Source organism: Silene latifolia, chromosome 2 (assembly GCF_048544455.1).
Source record: "Silene latifolia isolate original U9 population chromosome 2, ASM4854445v1, whole genome shotgun sequence".
NCBI classification, from domain to species: Eukaryota; Viridiplantae; Streptophyta; class Magnoliopsida; order Caryophyllales; family Caryophyllaceae; genus Silene; species Silene latifolia.
This window is the reverse complement of record NC_133527.1, coordinates 10,526,411-10,544,275: the sequence shown is the minus strand read 5'-3', so window position 1 is coordinate 10,544,275 and position 17,865 is coordinate 10,526,411. Positions and strand designations below refer to the sequence as shown.

The 17,865-nt window shown below is 37.4% G+C and overlaps 1 protein-coding gene across 1 annotated transcript; it reads right to left on the bottom strand.

Moving 5' to 3' along the window:
* Nucleotides 1–3,910: 3,910 nt before the first annotated feature.
* On the bottom strand, nt 3,911–9,472 carry LOC141642237 (putative pectate lyase 8). The gene is made up of 7 exons (XM_074450960.1): nt 9,228–9,472; nt 8,728–8,787; nt 7,433–7,513; nt 5,488–6,130; nt 5,295–5,398; nt 5,020–5,158; nt 3,911–4,752 (listed from the first exon to the last, which is right to left on the bottom strand). Exons 1-7 carry the CDS (start codon nt 9,329–9,331, stop codon nt 4,531–4,533), a joined length of 1,353 nt encoding a protein of 450 aa, XP_074307061.1. The 5' UTR covers nt 9,332–9,472; the 3' UTR covers nt 3,911–4,530.
* Nucleotides 9,473–17,865: the final 8,393 nt, after the last annotated feature.

Genomic DNA, 17,865 nt, shown 5'->3' with positions numbered 1-17,865 from the left:
TGTCCCATTGGCCGGTTGCCAGTGCCGAGACCCCAGGTGACAGGCCGATGGGTTGCATCGGCTAAACTGTCTAAGTCGTTGACTTTGCTGTGGATATCCTTGACCTTGCTCAATATGTTGACTTGGTCAGCGGTGCAGAATATGCCCCATCATATATAATAAATAAGAGTCACTATATATAAAGCTAATTTACTATCGTCTTCAAATAAGTCAATCGAGTCACTATAAGATCACGAATCAGTTTAAGTTGAATTTTTATCAACAGCCTTAGGCCAACATTAGTTCGGTTATAACTTAGTCTCTCTTATTCTATATATTCTTCCCCTTTCCTTTTGCCACAAAAAATAAGAAATTAAATTTGGACCACACAAAACACATTACCCCACATGCCATTGAATTTGGACCACACAAATCAACCTAAAAAAGGAAATAGAAAAGAAAACCCGAATAACCGAATATAGAAATAAGGAAGAATATATAGAATAGGAGGGAGTATAAGGTTCTACATATGCCCAATCAAATTTTAGACAATTCGCGTCGGTTGACTTTTAGACCAAGTGGAAAAAGTCAAAAGATAGATAATTTTTACGAGAATAAAGAAATGAAGGATAATTAAAGGTTGCACATTATTTAGGTTTCGATTATCAAGTTCATGTGCATAGACCGCTAGATTGGCATCTACAAGTCATTAATGAAAACAAAAACCATTAGCTTGAATTGATGAAGCCTGAAAGAGGTTTTGATCTGCAGATCCACATCTATGTCATCTAATATATCCCATGTTGTACAAAAGTACTCCTACGTAGTACGTACGGAAGAAGTGGTCGATTTAATGATTTCCGCCACCCTCAAGCAATTAGCACATGCATGCATGTCATTCCAATTGTATACTTAAGAGTTAAGACCATATTTTGACGTAAAATGAGTTGGATAAAACAAGCGTAAACTATTCATTACATAACTTTCTCTTTTCAGTTGAGGTCAACGTTCGACCATATATCCATTGATTATAATCTCTCTTTCACTAAAGAAACTCTTAGAGGCATTTTTCAAGTGTTAAAATTTCTTTCTATTTTTTCAAATAAATTGTCCGAACTTTTTCATATGGACATTTCGGATTGGAGTGGCATTCCGCATTTCCCTTAACATACATGGTCCATTTTCCAACTAAATTATCACCTTTTCTATCAATAAATGGAGTCTAATATCGTGTTAAATCGAAGAAAAAGAGTATAGTATTTTGTAAGCAACTTTGATTCTTTGATCATGCTTAAGTTCATTCATTGTCCAATGCATGCCTTGCCAGATTTCACATAAGTACGGAATAAATAAGATGATTATGATTATGTAACCAAAAAGCGACTACTAGTAATCCATAGTTTATTTCAGCTATCGAGTAGTCCGTAAATGACCTTAATAACATGCACATTATTGTCTTTATAGGCTATCACGTATACTCGAGGGTTTATCAAATGTGCACTAAAGATAGCGGCTGCGGGTTCTCTGACTTCTCGCTCTCGTCATCAAAATAAATAAATAAATAAATAAATAATGTTTTGTGTCGTGTTATGTTGTACAGCCAGTTTGATCAATCAAAAAATCTATGAGCCAGAGCTACCGCATACGGTCTTCTTATGTTACTATGCTCTGTTTTATTGAATATAACTCCGATACTACGTGTGAATGTCCTATATGGATGAATGAGAAAAAAAAAATTGACTACTTTATAAATTAATGATTCATGCTCCAATTAATTTTAGGATGAAATTTCCCTGAACTTGTAGAGCGGACTCATTTCCATCTGATGGGCCCATACATGTATTATGTATACAAGTAATACAATCCAATACCCAAATCTTCAGATATAACCCCAATTCTTATTTCAGACCAAGGTATCCGTCTTATTAATAAGACGGATACCATATTCTCTCACAAAATACCCATTTAGGGTGAGTGGAGAAGCACATGGGGGGTCCCACATTTGTCCCCTCTACCCATTTCCTCTCACACAACGACCCGTCTTAAAATCCGACCCGTTTTAAGCAAGACTTACTCCAGATATAATAGTCTTTGCAAAATCGGTCCATAATTTACATAGTATTCGATTGTATTTTGACAGCATAAAATTATATAATTGCGACCGACTTATTTTCCAGTGGAATAATTTCCTTCTAGACATCATTTCATTTTCTTTGTCGGAATACAAATTGAGTTCACTTTACTATTGCATATTTAATGTTTCATCCGTCCTATTCTTTTGTTTATATTTGATTATAATACTACTTAAAAGGAATATTAAAAGTAAACAAATATTTGGGACGAAGGGAGTGATTGTGATTTGTTCATGTTTGCAAATATCTTAATTCTAGTGCTCGTAATCAAATTTGTTTATATGATCCCCGATTTATAGTCAGTTTTTACTTTTATTTAAAATTTCTCTCACGAGAAAATAAAATTATTATATACAATAATTAACTAAGACGGAGGGAATATAATAACCTTTGGGGCTGCTATGTTACTTCTTTTTCTTTTTTGTCTAAACCATCCGGTAATCCAAACCACATTGGGCTGAGTAATCCGGATTTTGGGGCGTGTCCAAGGATGACGGTATTTAAATACCTCTCAATCGCAGTTGTGGGGGATCGATCCGCAAACCTCCCTACCAAGGGTAGCCCCATGCTACCACTGCGCCAACTAACGATTGGTGACTCTGTTATGTTACTCTGCTATGTTACTTCGACATTTCATTTATGTGGCATATCGCTTGTCCAACACAACCAGCACTTCGACACTTCATTTTAGACAAAAAAATAAAATACTTTATGGAAAATAAACACATCTGACATTCTGACACCGTGTCGTCCGACACTTCTACTGTTCATTTTAGACCAAAAAAAAAAAAAATTACATTGTAGAAAATATACATATTTGACACTCTATCAGTCGTGTTATCGTGTCCGACACTTGAAGCCGAGTCAGAGTAGTCAGTATTTACAAAAGTCAAAAACTGCACTTATTTCATCCCTTGTCCACCTAATTTCCGTACCACCCTACCTTTAATCAATTATTACTCATAATTATATGCAAAAAGGGTCGGAGCCTTTGCTTTGAAGAAACAAAGAGAGCATTGCCCCACTCCATAAAAGCAAATGATTTAATTCTGAAGTTAGCTGAATAACCGAACAGTAAATGGAATAGCATTAATCCAGAAATAATGAGACATCAAGAATGCAGGTAACGGTTGTGTATGTATTCTGTATTCATTCAACAGAATATATACACAGCTGCATTATTTGACAAACGTCGATTCTTATATATTCTTATATACAACGATCTCATATAAATTATCGTCTCCAAGCAAAATCGTAAAATACAAACTATTGAAGTGGGCACACCCTTTATGTGTTGGCCATGAAACACTTCACTTATAGATCACATGCCAGATTGGACCTACCTCACATGCCAAACCCATTTTATCTGGTTTTCAACTCTAAACTCTCATCATCTATTCACATCAACTATCAAATTTCGCCATCTTGTTTTACAGACTAACATGGTGAACGAGTTGGATCCATTTAATGCATTACGACCCCACGAGATATGACGGTTGTGCTTTTGTGAGTAATATATTCCCATTTGTCACCCTTGTAAAATGGTCGTAGTCGTGGCACCTACCGTGTCAGTTGATAGAGATTGACAACCATTTTTGCTCAATTGCAAAACTGTAGTGTAAATATGGTAAGTTCTGAGTACTGGAATCGGTTGTCATGGATCAATGTCACTCATTGTCATATAATAACGCGGTCATAATAGTAGTCGAAACTTTTATAACCTGGTGCCAGGGTAAGCTCAAACAGAAGCAATTCTGGACAGCCACAGAAATGGAAATTACAAAATACGCTAATTGAAATACTTGATAAAGTCGATATATATATTGCTGAAAAATCTGGAACAACAATCCAATCTTTAGAATTCTGGACAATCATACATTCTAACACCTAATACTTGTATGACGAAGAACACACTATCAGAGTGAAAGAAAATGCAATACACACAAAATAAACCAACTCATTTCCGATGACAAACCAAAATAAGGACTCGTTTAAAGCTGAACACTTGGGGATAAAGGCAATCGTGTTAGAAATTTTTGAATTTGGTTGATATGATTTGTGAAAAGATAAGCAAAAACTAGAAAAAACAACGCTTCAGACCGTACTGTCATAACAAAAGAAGTTTTCCTAGGGAATGACGCAGGCCGAGGTTGGGAAAACAAAATATAACACAGCTTTGCATAAACAATCGGCGGATGAGTTTCAATTGAGTCATATTATGACAATGTGTAAAAAAAATGTACACTTGCCATGATATGAAAAATGGACTGTGTGGGATATGAGGTTTGAAGGCAAAAGGTGAAAGATGATCAATGGGTGAATGAGGTATAATGGTAAATCATAAAGAAAAAAAAAATTAAAGAAAAGACCAGGGAGAAAAAAAAAAGACCCTTTTTCCTATGAACAGAGATTGAGACGGCTAGCACTTGTTGCCTCTGCGACAGGAAAGAGGTCCCGCGTTGGCTGTGATAGATCCGACCATGGAAGATGACTTGGCACCCAAGCTTGAGGCTCTTGCGTAGCTTGCTCCTGCTCCGGCTCCAGAACAGGTAAAGTAGGCCCCGTTGAGCATGAGGTCTCCCTCAGATCTCCAGTTCCAACCTTTCCACTGTCCTTCAGCTGTGTCTACCCTCTTTGTCACCTGAATTTTTCACCAAGTCGAGTCGTAATCAGTTTTAATGTAGCTAGCTCCTATTATGTGACATGCTCATGTCAAACTGTCCCACGCTGAATTTCACAATCATCAGAGTACGAATATTGTCATTTTTTCCTTTGTGGGTGTAGCTAGATCCCAATTTTGCGGAATTTCACAGTTTTTTACTTCGTCATTTTTATCATTATCGGGTAAATAATCTCAGGTCAAAAGTTAAATACTCAGTAAATCTAATCCAAATACAATATAGCATACCTCTTTAGCAAAAGGATTGGTTGGGGCAGCATATCGGTTACCCTGACTGTTGATAGTGGGACTTGCACTTCCACCAATGGCATACATTTCCCAGTGTGTGTAGTCGTTATTCACCACATGGAAATAACCGTGGCGACACCTGCATATTTATGGTAGTCCCTCTCAGTTATATTTTTCTGAAAGCATCAGCTTATAATTTTTGAAATTAGATTATGTACTTGCAAGCGAAAAATAGACTGAAAACAGCCGTGTACAGCTGTGATTCTGTGAAGTACCTTGGCATTCTCTGGATGAGGCCTGAACCGAAATGATTGAAAGCAATAGTTACTTGCATCTGTTTGTCCCTCACATAGGAATCACTATGACCCAACAGCATCACCTGTGACATTGAGCAGCACAAATTCCGTTCTCGTGATAAATATTATTTGAACATGAAAAGACCAGAGGAAATGAATACAGATCTAATACCTCATTATGGTGCGCGAAGTGGTTGTTAGATATGGTGATGGCAGTTGAGCCCATCACAGCATCAACAAGGCCGTCAGCACAATGAGAGAGTGAATTATGATCCACCCAAATTTGACTTGCACCAAATATTGAGACACCATCTCCATCTGCCATTGTTCTCCATCCAAAATGAGAAGGCGAACTCCTGACCATAGCATTACCGGTAGGTTTGCAGTCGTGGATGTGGATACCATGGATAATGATGTTTGTCACATACTGGATTGTGATGCAGGCACCATTTGCTATGTGAATATTTGACCCACGACCGTCAATTGTCTTGAAACTGTTCATTATAAGCTCCTCCTTCAATTGAATCACCATATCACGCTGGAACACAATCCACAGAGGCTCTTCTTGGATGACTGCATGTCTCAGAGTTCCAGGCCTGGGGTTGACCGCATCATCATCACGTGGGTCTGTGACGACATAGAATCGCCCATCCCGTCCTCCAACTGCGTTTCTACCAAAGCCAATGCCACAGTCAGCAAGGCGCTTGCGGTTCTTGTGCCAGTTTGGGTCACACCGCCAGCAATCATCGATGGGATTTCCTGTTCCACATGAAAAATAACCCAGATTCCTCCTCTGAGTGCTGTTCTGGATGCTCCTGCAGAATTGAAATTGATATTTATCATGATTTTGCAGAAATAGCAGCAGGAGTAGATACTATGTATCATGCTCACAGAACTGTGGCTGATGATATTTTGTCCAAAACTTGAGGTTATTATAAAGTTTAAATTTCTATACCAAGAGACAGATTACAGTTTCTCGTTATAGGTCATCGGTAAAGAGCAATTCTGTTTTAAAACAAGGGTAAAGACAGGGTAATCGAATTTATACAATTCTCCTTAATTGCATCAGGCAGATGATGTTGAGCCAGGTAACAATTTTTAGTTACAATGATGCTACTGTGTTAAAAACTGTAACAGAAACAGATGAACTGAGGACGAAAATTTTAAAAATTCAGGACGAAAATTTTCAGCTGTTCTACAAGAATTGGCCTCACACTTGCATACAATTAACAGTAACACAGCTTAGTATCTGGTAAGGCGGTTTATGCAAACATTGGGTAAAACGGATCCAACCACCAAAATATCATGATCCATAATTTAGTTCAAAGTAATCATCAAATTATCCCGATTTACAATTTAGTTGTGTAAGATCGTCTTACCCAAATATTTGTGATTGCATACTTTGGTTTTGATGATGCACCATGAATCTAAAGAGTATTTTTAAGTCTAGCTAGAGTAGATCCTAACCTCCAACATTAATGATGTACAATTCATGAAGATGTGACTCAAAGACCTAACACACATGACATTAAAAATTCGTCGGTGAAAAAGAGTCACAACAGAATCAATAATTATTCTCTTAACTCACCACCAAAATTACCAACATACAATAATGATTTATGGGTCCAAACTTTATTCAATATTGACATTAACAAAAAGGGTGAATAATAAAGCCTTTAACTTAAAGGATGAATCATTAATATACCCTCTTTTATGTCACCGACCCCAATAATTTATGTAAATTAAATGTAATAACTTGAGCGGTAATTTAATTTTTTAACCTTAAAACTGGTAATTTTCTACCATAACTTGTGCTGTACTAGTATCCAATCAATCAATCACATTGACAAGATAAATCAGTGAAACATTATCACCAATAAACAGCTAGTCTTGCTATAGACGGATATATCCGTCTATAGCTAAAGACGGGTCAAATAGCTTTAAAGTGGTGACATTTTTGGCCCCCACCACCCCACTTGTTGCTTGCCCTATTAGGAATGTGGTATTGTATTTGACCCGTCTTTAATTATAGACGGATATGTGCCGTCTATAATGAGATTTTGTGACCAATGATATAACTAGTTAGCCAGAAATAGACTGAAAGGAAGCAAACCCACATGTGAACCATGGCAACAACTTCTTCAGGGTTTTCCACTGCATGTTCATTTACTGCATCACTTTTTTCCACCACCACCTCCCTGCAAAAGTTACCCACGTCAAAATTGTATAGTTTGTCCCTATATGATTGTGTAGGACCATCTTACAATGAAAATTAAAACGATTTTTTAAAATGTTAGAAAACCACTTATCGATAGTATGGTAAAATAACCGTCTTACATTAAAAGACGATTTTATTCTATAATTTTCGTTTTAACTCGCATAAAATGTGAAGTCTAAAAGTAAACAAACATGAAAGAATTCCCGATAAAACTATAAAAAAAAAGTAAAGTTACCAAGTTTTATACCTATTTTAGTAAATAAACGACAGTTTTACGATAAATTATACGGAAAACTCTTTATTAATTAAATTATTTGTCATATAAAATGTGAATTCCAAAAGTAGACAGACATGAAAGAATTCCCAATTACCTAACATTTAATGCTACAACAGGAACACCACCAAACATTTATTGCTACGTGAAGCCTTATTCTGAAACCTAAATAGTAGCCCTACATCCTACATACAATCTCAATTGAATGACTTGTTTGTGGACGTGGGTGACATCTTGCTAAATTGAGGTCTCAAATCTCAATCTACCATTTATATCCAACTTAAGTAATTAATTTTACGTACATCTATGTAAAACCGCATTACATTAATTCATCGTAAAAATGTCACAAAATATTACTCATCAAATAAGACCGTTGTACATACATTATCTTAACGAAGTTATTTACATACAACAATGAACAATCCTATACAAGATTGTTTTAGGCGGATAATATTATTCTCGTGGGACGAACCGACATTTATCGACTTTAATAAAACAAAAGGAAAACAAAGCAGGTGAAAAATAGTGTGCACTGCTCAATGTGCAAAAACACGCCGTCGGCGGGAAGTACAAATTCTTCTGTTTTCAATTTTATAACTTACAAGGACGAAAGTACCCTCACATGTGAGCGGAATAAAAGCATCAGCTTGAAGTAAATGTAGGGGTAATTTCGGTATTAAACAGGAGAGAGGAAATAAGTAAAAAGATACTTTAACGGAATCCAATGAGAACAAGTGTAACCGTAAACGGAATAAACGGAGGAAGTTAAGGAAGTTACATCTCAACGGTCAATTATCATTTTCTACTGTTAGATCTAACGGTGGTTAATATTTAAGAATATCTTTCACTTTTCAGATATTTTAACTGAAGAAAAAAAAAAGTAAAAATTAAAAAAAAGGAGATTTCAGAATTGTACTTACATTTTGTCCGCCATTGTTGTGTTCTTCAAGCTCTGCTCCAACTTCACTGTTTCACTTGACCTACATTCCACCGACATAACATTAAATCAATTTTTCGTATTAAAAATGTAGAAAATTCAGTATAATAATTAATCTTAACAAATTTTTCGAATTTTTCGTAGCTAAAAAATTCAAAAAAAATAAAGGAAAATTCGAGGTTTATCCTTTTTTTTTAATTAAGCATTTTTTTTAGCTTTTCGTAGCTAATAATTTCAAATTTTGATAAAAAGAAAATGAAAATGTAGTTAAATTCGGCTAAACAATTTTTCGAGTTTTTCGTAACGGTAATTTCGAAAATGAAAAAAAAAAAAAAAAAAAAAAAAAGGAAAACTCAAGGTTTTTCCTTCTTTTTAAAATTTAGCATTTTTAGGTTAGCGTAGTAATTATAAAAAAAAAATTAAAAAAATGCAGTTAAATGCAAAATTGGGGGAATGGAGATGGAGGAAAGAGAGTAATGTTACCGAGGAGAAGAGCGGAGAGCGGTGGCGACAATGGCGACGGAAAGGAGGAGTACGAGGAGGAGAAGGAGAGAAGTGAAACGAGAAGTGAAGGAAGAAGACGCCATTGTTAAGGTTGAGGTTAAAGTGTGAAGTTTTTGTGTGTGTGTTTTTCAAGTGATTTGTGTTGGGAGAAAACAGAGAAAAGAGGAGATAAGGAGAGACAGAGGAAAGGTGAGGAATGGAAGGAGGGTTTTTATAGAGGGGAATTGAAGGAGGGAAGGGAGTTTTGTGGTTTTGAGTTTTAAAGCTTTCTTTGGTAAAATTGTGTTGTTGGGTCCACCACCTACACAAGTAATAACAACCACTCTTCTACAAAGGTGAATGAGAATGACCCTGTGCATTGGCCTTCATTGCTTCCTTTTCCTACCTTTTTCACTTTTTGGTCTTGGTTTTTACTTTTTAACTTTGGAGGGATAGTTTTGGACTTTTGAGCTATTGGTCATTTTGGTAGTTGGTACCCTTCTCATTTGGGCTTTTTTTCCCAAATTTAAAACGGATGTATTCGTCTTAAACTTAAGACATCTCAAATACTAAGAATTGGACAAAAGTAAAATGTATAGAGAAAGGCAGAAAAATTATCATATATGCTCAAGTGGGACGAAATTTGACCCGTCCGTTTAAAGGAAGACTAGCTATATTTTTTATCGGGTCAGATAATACAGTGTAGTTTTGAACAATTTCATAATCTCAAATTCAAGCAATGGATGTTGAGATCAATGTCGTTAGCATCGGGATCCTACTTTGGATCGATCAGGGTACTAGAATCGGATCGTAGAATAGTAAGATCCTACTTATTAACTAAAATACATATTTATGTTAACAAAATATGTTAAAAGATTGTGTTTAAATCTCAAAACACTATTATCTTACCGTGAACCAACAAATTGTTCCAGTTTATAGTAGTTTTCTATCTTATGCTCATATAAAATTCTAATAACCGGAAAAATTAAAATGTTACTAGTGTACGATTCGATCATAGAATCGGGTTAAAATTCTACTTTAGAAAAATTTGAGATAAGTTGAATCGTAAGATTCTACCTAGGATCGGGATCGGTCACCACTTTTTAGATCGTAGGATCGTAATATCATGCGATCCGGATCGGGAGTTTAACAACAATGGTTGAGATGAACTGGAATAATGCAGAGTGTTATTATTGTAAAGTTATTAAAGGAAATGGAGAAAATCTTAACTCGGTTTTAAGTGAAACTATTATACGACATATGACGACTTTACTATCACTTATTTGTTCCATTTATATGAGTGTTTTAAGTTTATTATAGCTTATACGTTTATTTAAGAATTTATATGATTTTAAAACGGTGTTAAGATCGTGAACGTTCTCATAATAGTTATGTTTCCTTCATCTATTAAACATTGTTGACTCGTTTACATAAGTTTTCCAAAATACCCCTCCCTCTCTTTTTCTTTGCTTTTACTATCTAAACTCATTTCTTCATGTTGAATTGTTGGTTATAACAACAATAATTAACGATAACCACTTCCAATCGAATGGTAAAGAAGGTAAGTAACAAAGTCAAAGCGATGTTAAATTAGGTTCGTCAATTCACTGACTATACATCATAACTTTTCTAACTAAACTAATTGACATTTACATTCTCTAACATACTTATATCAAACATACAAGTGAATTAAAGGTTAACCTTCCCTTATATAACCCTTTCTTAATTTACAAATTCTCATTTAAGACGAACATTATTCGTCTTCAGCTTAAAATGACTCAAATAGCTACCACTTTTATAGATAAGACAAAAAAAACAAAATGCTTAGATATTAGCAAAAGACTTATATTTATCTATACAAATGACATGTAATTGACCCGTTTTAATCTTAAGATGAATATACGGATATATCCGTCTTAAGAGAGACTTAGGCCCTGTTCTTTTGGACTGAAACTTATCTGATCTGAACTGAACTGAACTTAGAGGATCTGAACTGAACTAAACTTATAGGATCTGAACTGAACTGAACTTATAGGATCTGAACTGAACTTATATGATCTGAACTTAACTTAACTTAACTTATAGGATCTGAAGTTAACTTAAATTAAGTGAGGTATAGGATCAGAACTGAACTTATAGGATCTCGAATCGAATCGAATCAACTTATAGGATTCGAATCAACTTATAAGATCGAATCGAATCGAACTTATAGGATCGAATCGAATCAACTTATTGGATTCGAATCAACTTATAGGATCGAATCGAACTAAATCAACTTATAGGATCTGAAGTGAACTTAAATTAAGTGACTTGAAGTCCAAAAGAACATGTCCTTATTGTTCTTAATTTCATTGCAAATTAAGTCGTACTATGACAAGCAATATGCTCCCCGACTCTACGTTACTACGTATGACCATAGCCTACAATTGGCATCTCCACTTCCCCATTATTAACTTTATAAGTAGCATCTACGTTCAATTAGCATAGTGTTGCCTACTCCTTGTTCCCTAGCAACACCTATGTTATAAACTTATGTAATCATTTGCCTCCTTGTAAAAGCGATAGTAACTAATACAACCATCAAGCACGAACTGTGGTTGCCTCTTATCCTCGACTCCACTTATTACCATGTTCCGATTGTGTTGTTTCACATACTCTTATGTTATAGACCAATTTTTCTGGAAAGCCATCTTAAAGACGAGACAAGTGTACATACTTCATGTTCATCACTAGGCGTGTAACCGAGCCAATTTGAGCTAGAACTCAGGTGGGCTTGGTATCGGCTCAGAAACTTTTCGGATACGTCAAATAGTGGCCCAGTTTCACCTTTCGTTGGACGGAAATGTCATCGCCTTTTCTGACCTCTCTTCGCCTCACTACCCAGGAAGGGGGGGATGGGGGGCAGGGGCGGAGCCAGGATTGAAAATTTGGGGTAGCGAAAGACGAAAGTAGCGTGAAGCCGTGAACACAATAACATAGAATTTTTTTTATAAATAATTCGTTTTTTATCGTCAATAAGAACTACACTTTCAATTTGAAAATACGAAAAAAATGTTTTCGCGATTATTGACGGGAATGACGGTGCCTCAAATCCTAGGTAGTTAAGACCTTCCATCAAGCATTTGTTTTGCGAGAACAATTCGTATGACCATCAAACGTAACTAATAAAAAACACTAAAACTTGGGAGAGACGATCTTTCAATAAATTATTGAGGGACCAGTTTTTCGCACCCTTTTATTTGTATTTCGTGACCGTTTTGTTGTTGATCGTAACATAGTAATTTCGTACCTATTTACATAATAAATGTACCTATTTTATCTTAAATCATGATTTGTACCTATTTTATTACCTTTTTTTACCACTTTTTCTAAAAATTGTAATATGGTCTCTCATCAAAGCATATTAAAAGACTGTCTCTAAGGAGACATACTCTGTTCTTTTAGGGAAATAGAGTTGGGAATTAGAGAATAGGATATTAGGATAGATATTATTATTTTATCTTAAATCATATTTTGTACCTATTTTATTACCTTTTTTACCATTTTTTCTTAAAATTGTATTATGGTCTCTCAACAAAGCATATTAAGAGACCGTCTCTAAGGAGACATACTCTGTTTTCTTAGGGAAATAGAGTTGGGAATTAGAGAATATGATATTAGGAGAGATATTATTTAGGTTAAAAGATAATGTGGGTACCATATATAAGCAATATACAACTCAACACGTGAAAAAAATTGCTTATTGTAGGAGTTGAACTCGCAACTCCTCCAATATGTACTTGTACTTTACCACTAGACCATGTACATTCTGATGCTACCCTAGAAACATATTATTTATTTATCCTTTGACAAATATCAGCGATATATAGAGTAGCAAAATTTCAACTTCTTAGTCAAATTTTTGGGATTTGGGGTAGCGGCTGCTACCCCATGCTACTATGGTAGCTACGCCTCTGATGGGGGGTGTTTCATATACCATGTTAGATTCGCACATGAGCTTAGATCGCGCTCTTTGAGGAGGAGAGAATATCAATTTCATAAGTACAAAGAGGCTCTATCCCAAAACCAGTCAATAATTGGTGGATTAGCTCCTTATCTTATAAAGTATATTACATTTCTCTCTTTCTCCAATAACGTGAGAGACCAACAAGTGATTCTTCACAATTATAATTAGATATGTCAAACAAGTCAGCCGAGTCAGAATACGAGTCGGATTATAAGGGTCACATGTCCAATTAAGGTTAAAATACTTACAAACTTGAAAATAGATAACTATCGATTTATACATCCTAAAATAAAAATAGATAACAATTCATCAGTATAGAAACAATATGTTTTAATACATCTTGATCATTTGTTTATCTTTTCATTTTAAAAAAATAAATCTAATCAATTAATAAATCATCCAAATGTATTTTAGTTCACTTTTCATATAGTAACACTAACCCAACTCTTTTTTACTTAGCATGTGAACTCTTATGAATTAAATTTATAAAATCTTAACTTTTTATGACTAAACGTATAAGATATGAACTAAACTTGTAACTAGTAAGTCTCTCTTAAGACGACACTATATATTATTTGTTATTTTAAGTTTAAAACGAGTCAAGTAGATACTACGGAGTACTTGTTTATATGAGGATTCATAGCGAAAAACAACGTATTTGTCTTATATGTACAAATGGTATGATATTTGACCCGTCTTAAACTTAATTAAGACGGATATAGTGCTGTCTTAAATGAGAATTTGTGAAACTTATACTTCTTCCGTCCCGTCAGTTGTTTGCCTGTTCCGTTTTTTGTTCTCAGTCAACTGTTTGTCTTTCTATTTTAGAAATGATTTTGATAAACAATTGAATCCTCACATTCAATTTGGTTCACTTGTTATCTAGTAATTGTCCCCCTTCATCCTCTTTACTTGGTTTATGTGTGAAGTTGGAATTTGTTTGGAAATAGCTGGCAAGTGTGTTCTGCCGGTGGACCGGCTGCCGGCCTGCCGGCAGAACACGGTCTTCAACTTCTTCAATATCTTCTATGTGGTGCACTCTACCGGTTGGCCGGCTGCTGGTGCGTCTACCGGCAGCGAGGCCAAATTCTTAAACTCCTCTAATTCCAATTTTACTTGTGTTGCTGTGCTCTGCCGGTGGACCGGCTGCCGGCCTGCCGGTAGAACACAGCCTTCAGCATTTTTTTCCTTATTCTCTTGGCATTGTTGGGGGGTTTTCTGCCGGTGGCCTGACCGGCTGCCGGCAGAACACACTTCTGAGCATTTTTCACTTCTTTTTCCTTTCAAGCTAACACGGGTTAGCTCCTTCACTCGGGTTTCATTCCGTCTTCCCTTTTTCAAGGCTAATCCCCTACAAAAGAGCATGGGGAGTCATAATATCGAGGTACATGGAATAAAGGGCAAAACATGAGCGAGAGTGAGCATAAAACATGCTAAAGAGGTCGAAATGCATGGGAAACGGGAAGTGAAATGGCGTAAACTAATCACATATCGATGTGCCAAACGAAAAACAAACAAATAACTGGCATAGAAGGAGTATAATCTTAAGTTTTGTTACCATAACTTAAGGCCCTGTTCTTTTGGACTTAAAGTCACTTAATTTAAGTTCACTTTAGATCCTATAAGTTTAGTTCAGTTCATATCAGATCCTATAAGTTCAGTTCAGTTCAGATTCTATAAGTTCAGTTCAGTTCAGTTGAGTTCAGATCCTATAAATTCAGTTCAGATCCTATAAATTCAGTTTAGAAAAGTTATATACAGTGTATTTTTTTTAATGACGAGGGGGTTGAATCCCCCCGGGCCCATGCATTCCCGCACCACCACATGGACCATGTAAGCCACCCCCTTCGGGGGCCGCAGTGGCCAAGTGTTCATCGCCACAACTGATAGTCGAACTCGGGACCTCTCAACTCCTGCATTACTGGAAGTTTCAAGGTTTAACCCGTCTACCACTAGACTAACATCACTTGGTTTATATACAAAGTATTATTTTTAAAAACCGACGCAAAAACATTTGACATTATTAATTATTCGATACATATATAGTTATATACTACCTCCACATTTTAATGTTCTTCCCATTTTTCTATAATATGCGAGTAGTATTTTAATGAAATGGAAAGAACATTAAAATGTGGAGGGAGTACATTATTATTTTTAAAACAAAGTATCACTCTTCTCATTTTTTTTATCGTAATGTAACTGTAGTATAATGTATGAACAAACCAATGTATATAAAGCGGAAAAATGTTATTATCTTACCTTGTATTTTAGACTATATTTTCTGATCAGTGTTCTCTCTTAGCTGCCCACTAATTTCTTGTAAAATTTTTGTTTAATCTCAATAAAAGTTTGCGTTTTTTTTTGGGCAGGTTGGGCGTGGGGATTTGCTTCTTCCTTCATGCCCGAGCTTGTACGGTACCATTGTCCTTTTTCGGGTCTTCATGGGTGTCGGGATGGTTTCGGTAAGGGCCTTACAAAGGCAGCTTGTCAGAAACATTTACAGGTCCGACATTGTCATGACGGTGCGTTGGACCTTACGCGTCAGACTCTTTCTGATAGTTTGACTGTTTATTCCAATGCCGAGAGTTCTTTGAGGCGGATGGGGCTCTGGTTGTGTGGGGTGTGTTTTATGACCCGTACTGTTAGAGCAAGATGTCGGCATAGTCGGGGTGATTTTGTGATGCATCCGGAGTGTGTTGATGGCCTTTACACCTTCCATATTCATGGTATTCCGAGACCTGTGGCTCCTTCTACTTCGGTTTCTTCTGATGATAGTGTAGAGCTCGTTCAGTGGTCTATATCTTCGCTGGATCGTTTGTTGTCTTTAGGCCTTCGTACCGTGAAATCTATTCCTCCTAAGTGCCGACTTGGGTTTGCTCGGGCTTTGAAAGGGGCCTTGGATGCAGTGTTTGATGCCCCTAGTGATCTCTCCCGCTGGGTTCGTTTGCTTGTTCTACCTCTTTGTTTGCTCAAGACTTTCGCTCCTCGGAGTAATCATGAGTGTCAGACTGCTATTCGGCGTCAGCATCAGGAGGAGAGTATTGCCAGGGCTATCCTTGCTTGGGGGGCACCTGGGGGGGGGGGGGGTTTGCAGTTGTTACAGGAGTGTTTTGATGAGGGTCCTTCTTCATTTTATGTGGATGAGGATCTGGATTTGAGTGAGCTTAACATCCGCCAATGTCGGCGGAAGATTTCTGATGGTCATTATCTCGCCGCTTTGTACGGGTGCTTTCTTCCTCTGGGGTCGCCCCCTACTCCGATGCCACTCTCGTGGCCCTGCGTGAGAAGCATCCTGTCGCCCCGCCTCCTTCATTGCCTCCTCTGTCTGGGGATCATCATCCTCTGGTCGCTTCTTCGGCTGTGGTCTTGGATATGATTCGGAGCTTCCCTCGTGGTACTTCCTGTGGGAGGCATGGTTTTCGTGCCCAGCACTTTATGGATTGTTTGAGTGGCGCTGCTGTGGCTATCTCCGATGATTTGATCACTTCTATTACTAGAGTGGTTAATCTTTTTCTTGAGGGTCGGTGTCCTCTTCCTCTGGGCGAGTACATTGTCAGCGCCCCTCTCACGTCACTCATTAAACCGGGTGGTGGGGTTCGTCCTATTGCTGTTGGTACGGTCTGGAGACGGTTTGTCTCTAAGGTAGATGCTTCTATGGTTGGTCCGTCTTTATCTTCTTATTTTGATGGGCTTCAGTTCGGGGTGGGTGTGTCCGGTGGAGGAGAGGCTATCTTGCATGCCTTGAACCGGCTCATTGAGGATCGGGGGGCTCAGGTGGGGCTTTCTATGTTGCTGGTTGATTTCCAGAATGCGTTCAACCTTATTGATCGTTCGACCATGCTTTAGGAGGTCCGCCGTCGTTGCCCGGCTCTCTCCCGTTGGGTGGAGTTTTGTTATTCTAGCCCGGCCCGCCTTTTTTATGGGGAGCACTGCTTGTGGTCTTGTTAGGGTGTTCAGCAGGGTGATCCATTGGGCCCTTTGCTTTTCGCTTTGGTTTTGCATCCGTTAGTTTGCAAGATCCGAGACACTTTTGACCTCACTTTGCAGGCGTGGTACTTAGATGATGGCACCGTCGTGGGTGATACTTTGGAGGTGGGGAAGGTCTTTGATTTGATTATGGTGGATGACCCTCTTTTTGGATTGCATCTTAATGTCTCCAAGACGGAGGTCTTTTGGCCTGTTGAGGATCCTCGGAGTCGACTTCCTGGGGTTTTCCCCCCTTCGATTTCTCGGCCATCGCGTGGTGTTACTGTTTTGGGTGGACCTGTCAGTGCTTGTTCTGATTTTAGCAGTGAGATTGTGGCGACGAGAGTAACCAAGACCATTGAGCTAATGGATTTGGTTGTGAGGATTGCGGACCCACAATGTGAGTTGCTTCTTCTTCGAGCTTATACTGGTATTTCCAAGCTTTACTTCTCACTTCGTACTTGCTCCCCTAGTGTTTTTGGGTCTGTCCATCTTCCTTTTGATGCCGCTCTGCGTTTTAGCTTGGAACGTATTGTCACCGCGTCAGGGCCGCGTTTTGGGGATTGGCAGTGGCGCCTTGCTACATTCCCTTTTCAGTTTGGTGGTCTTGGTGTCTATGCGGCGAGAGATGTTTTATTTTATGCTTTTATTGCGTCCCGCTTG

What these genes read in the sequence shown, in the direction of transcription:
- LOC141642237 (XM_074450960.1), bottom strand. Translation starts at nt 9,331, where the DNA reads ATGGCGTCTTCTTCCTTCACTTCTCGTTTCACTTCTCTCCTTCTCCTC. An exon ending in GCTCTCCGCTCTTCTCCTCG is followed by an intron (nt 8,788 to 9,227) that starts GTAACATTACTC and finishes GGTGGAATGTAG; the next exon opens with GTCAAGTGAAACAGTGAAGT. An exon ending in ACAACAATGGCGGACAAAAT is followed by an intron (nt 7,514 to 8,727) that starts GTAAGTACAATT and finishes TAACTTTTGCAG; the next exon opens with GGAGGTGGTGGTGGAAAAAA.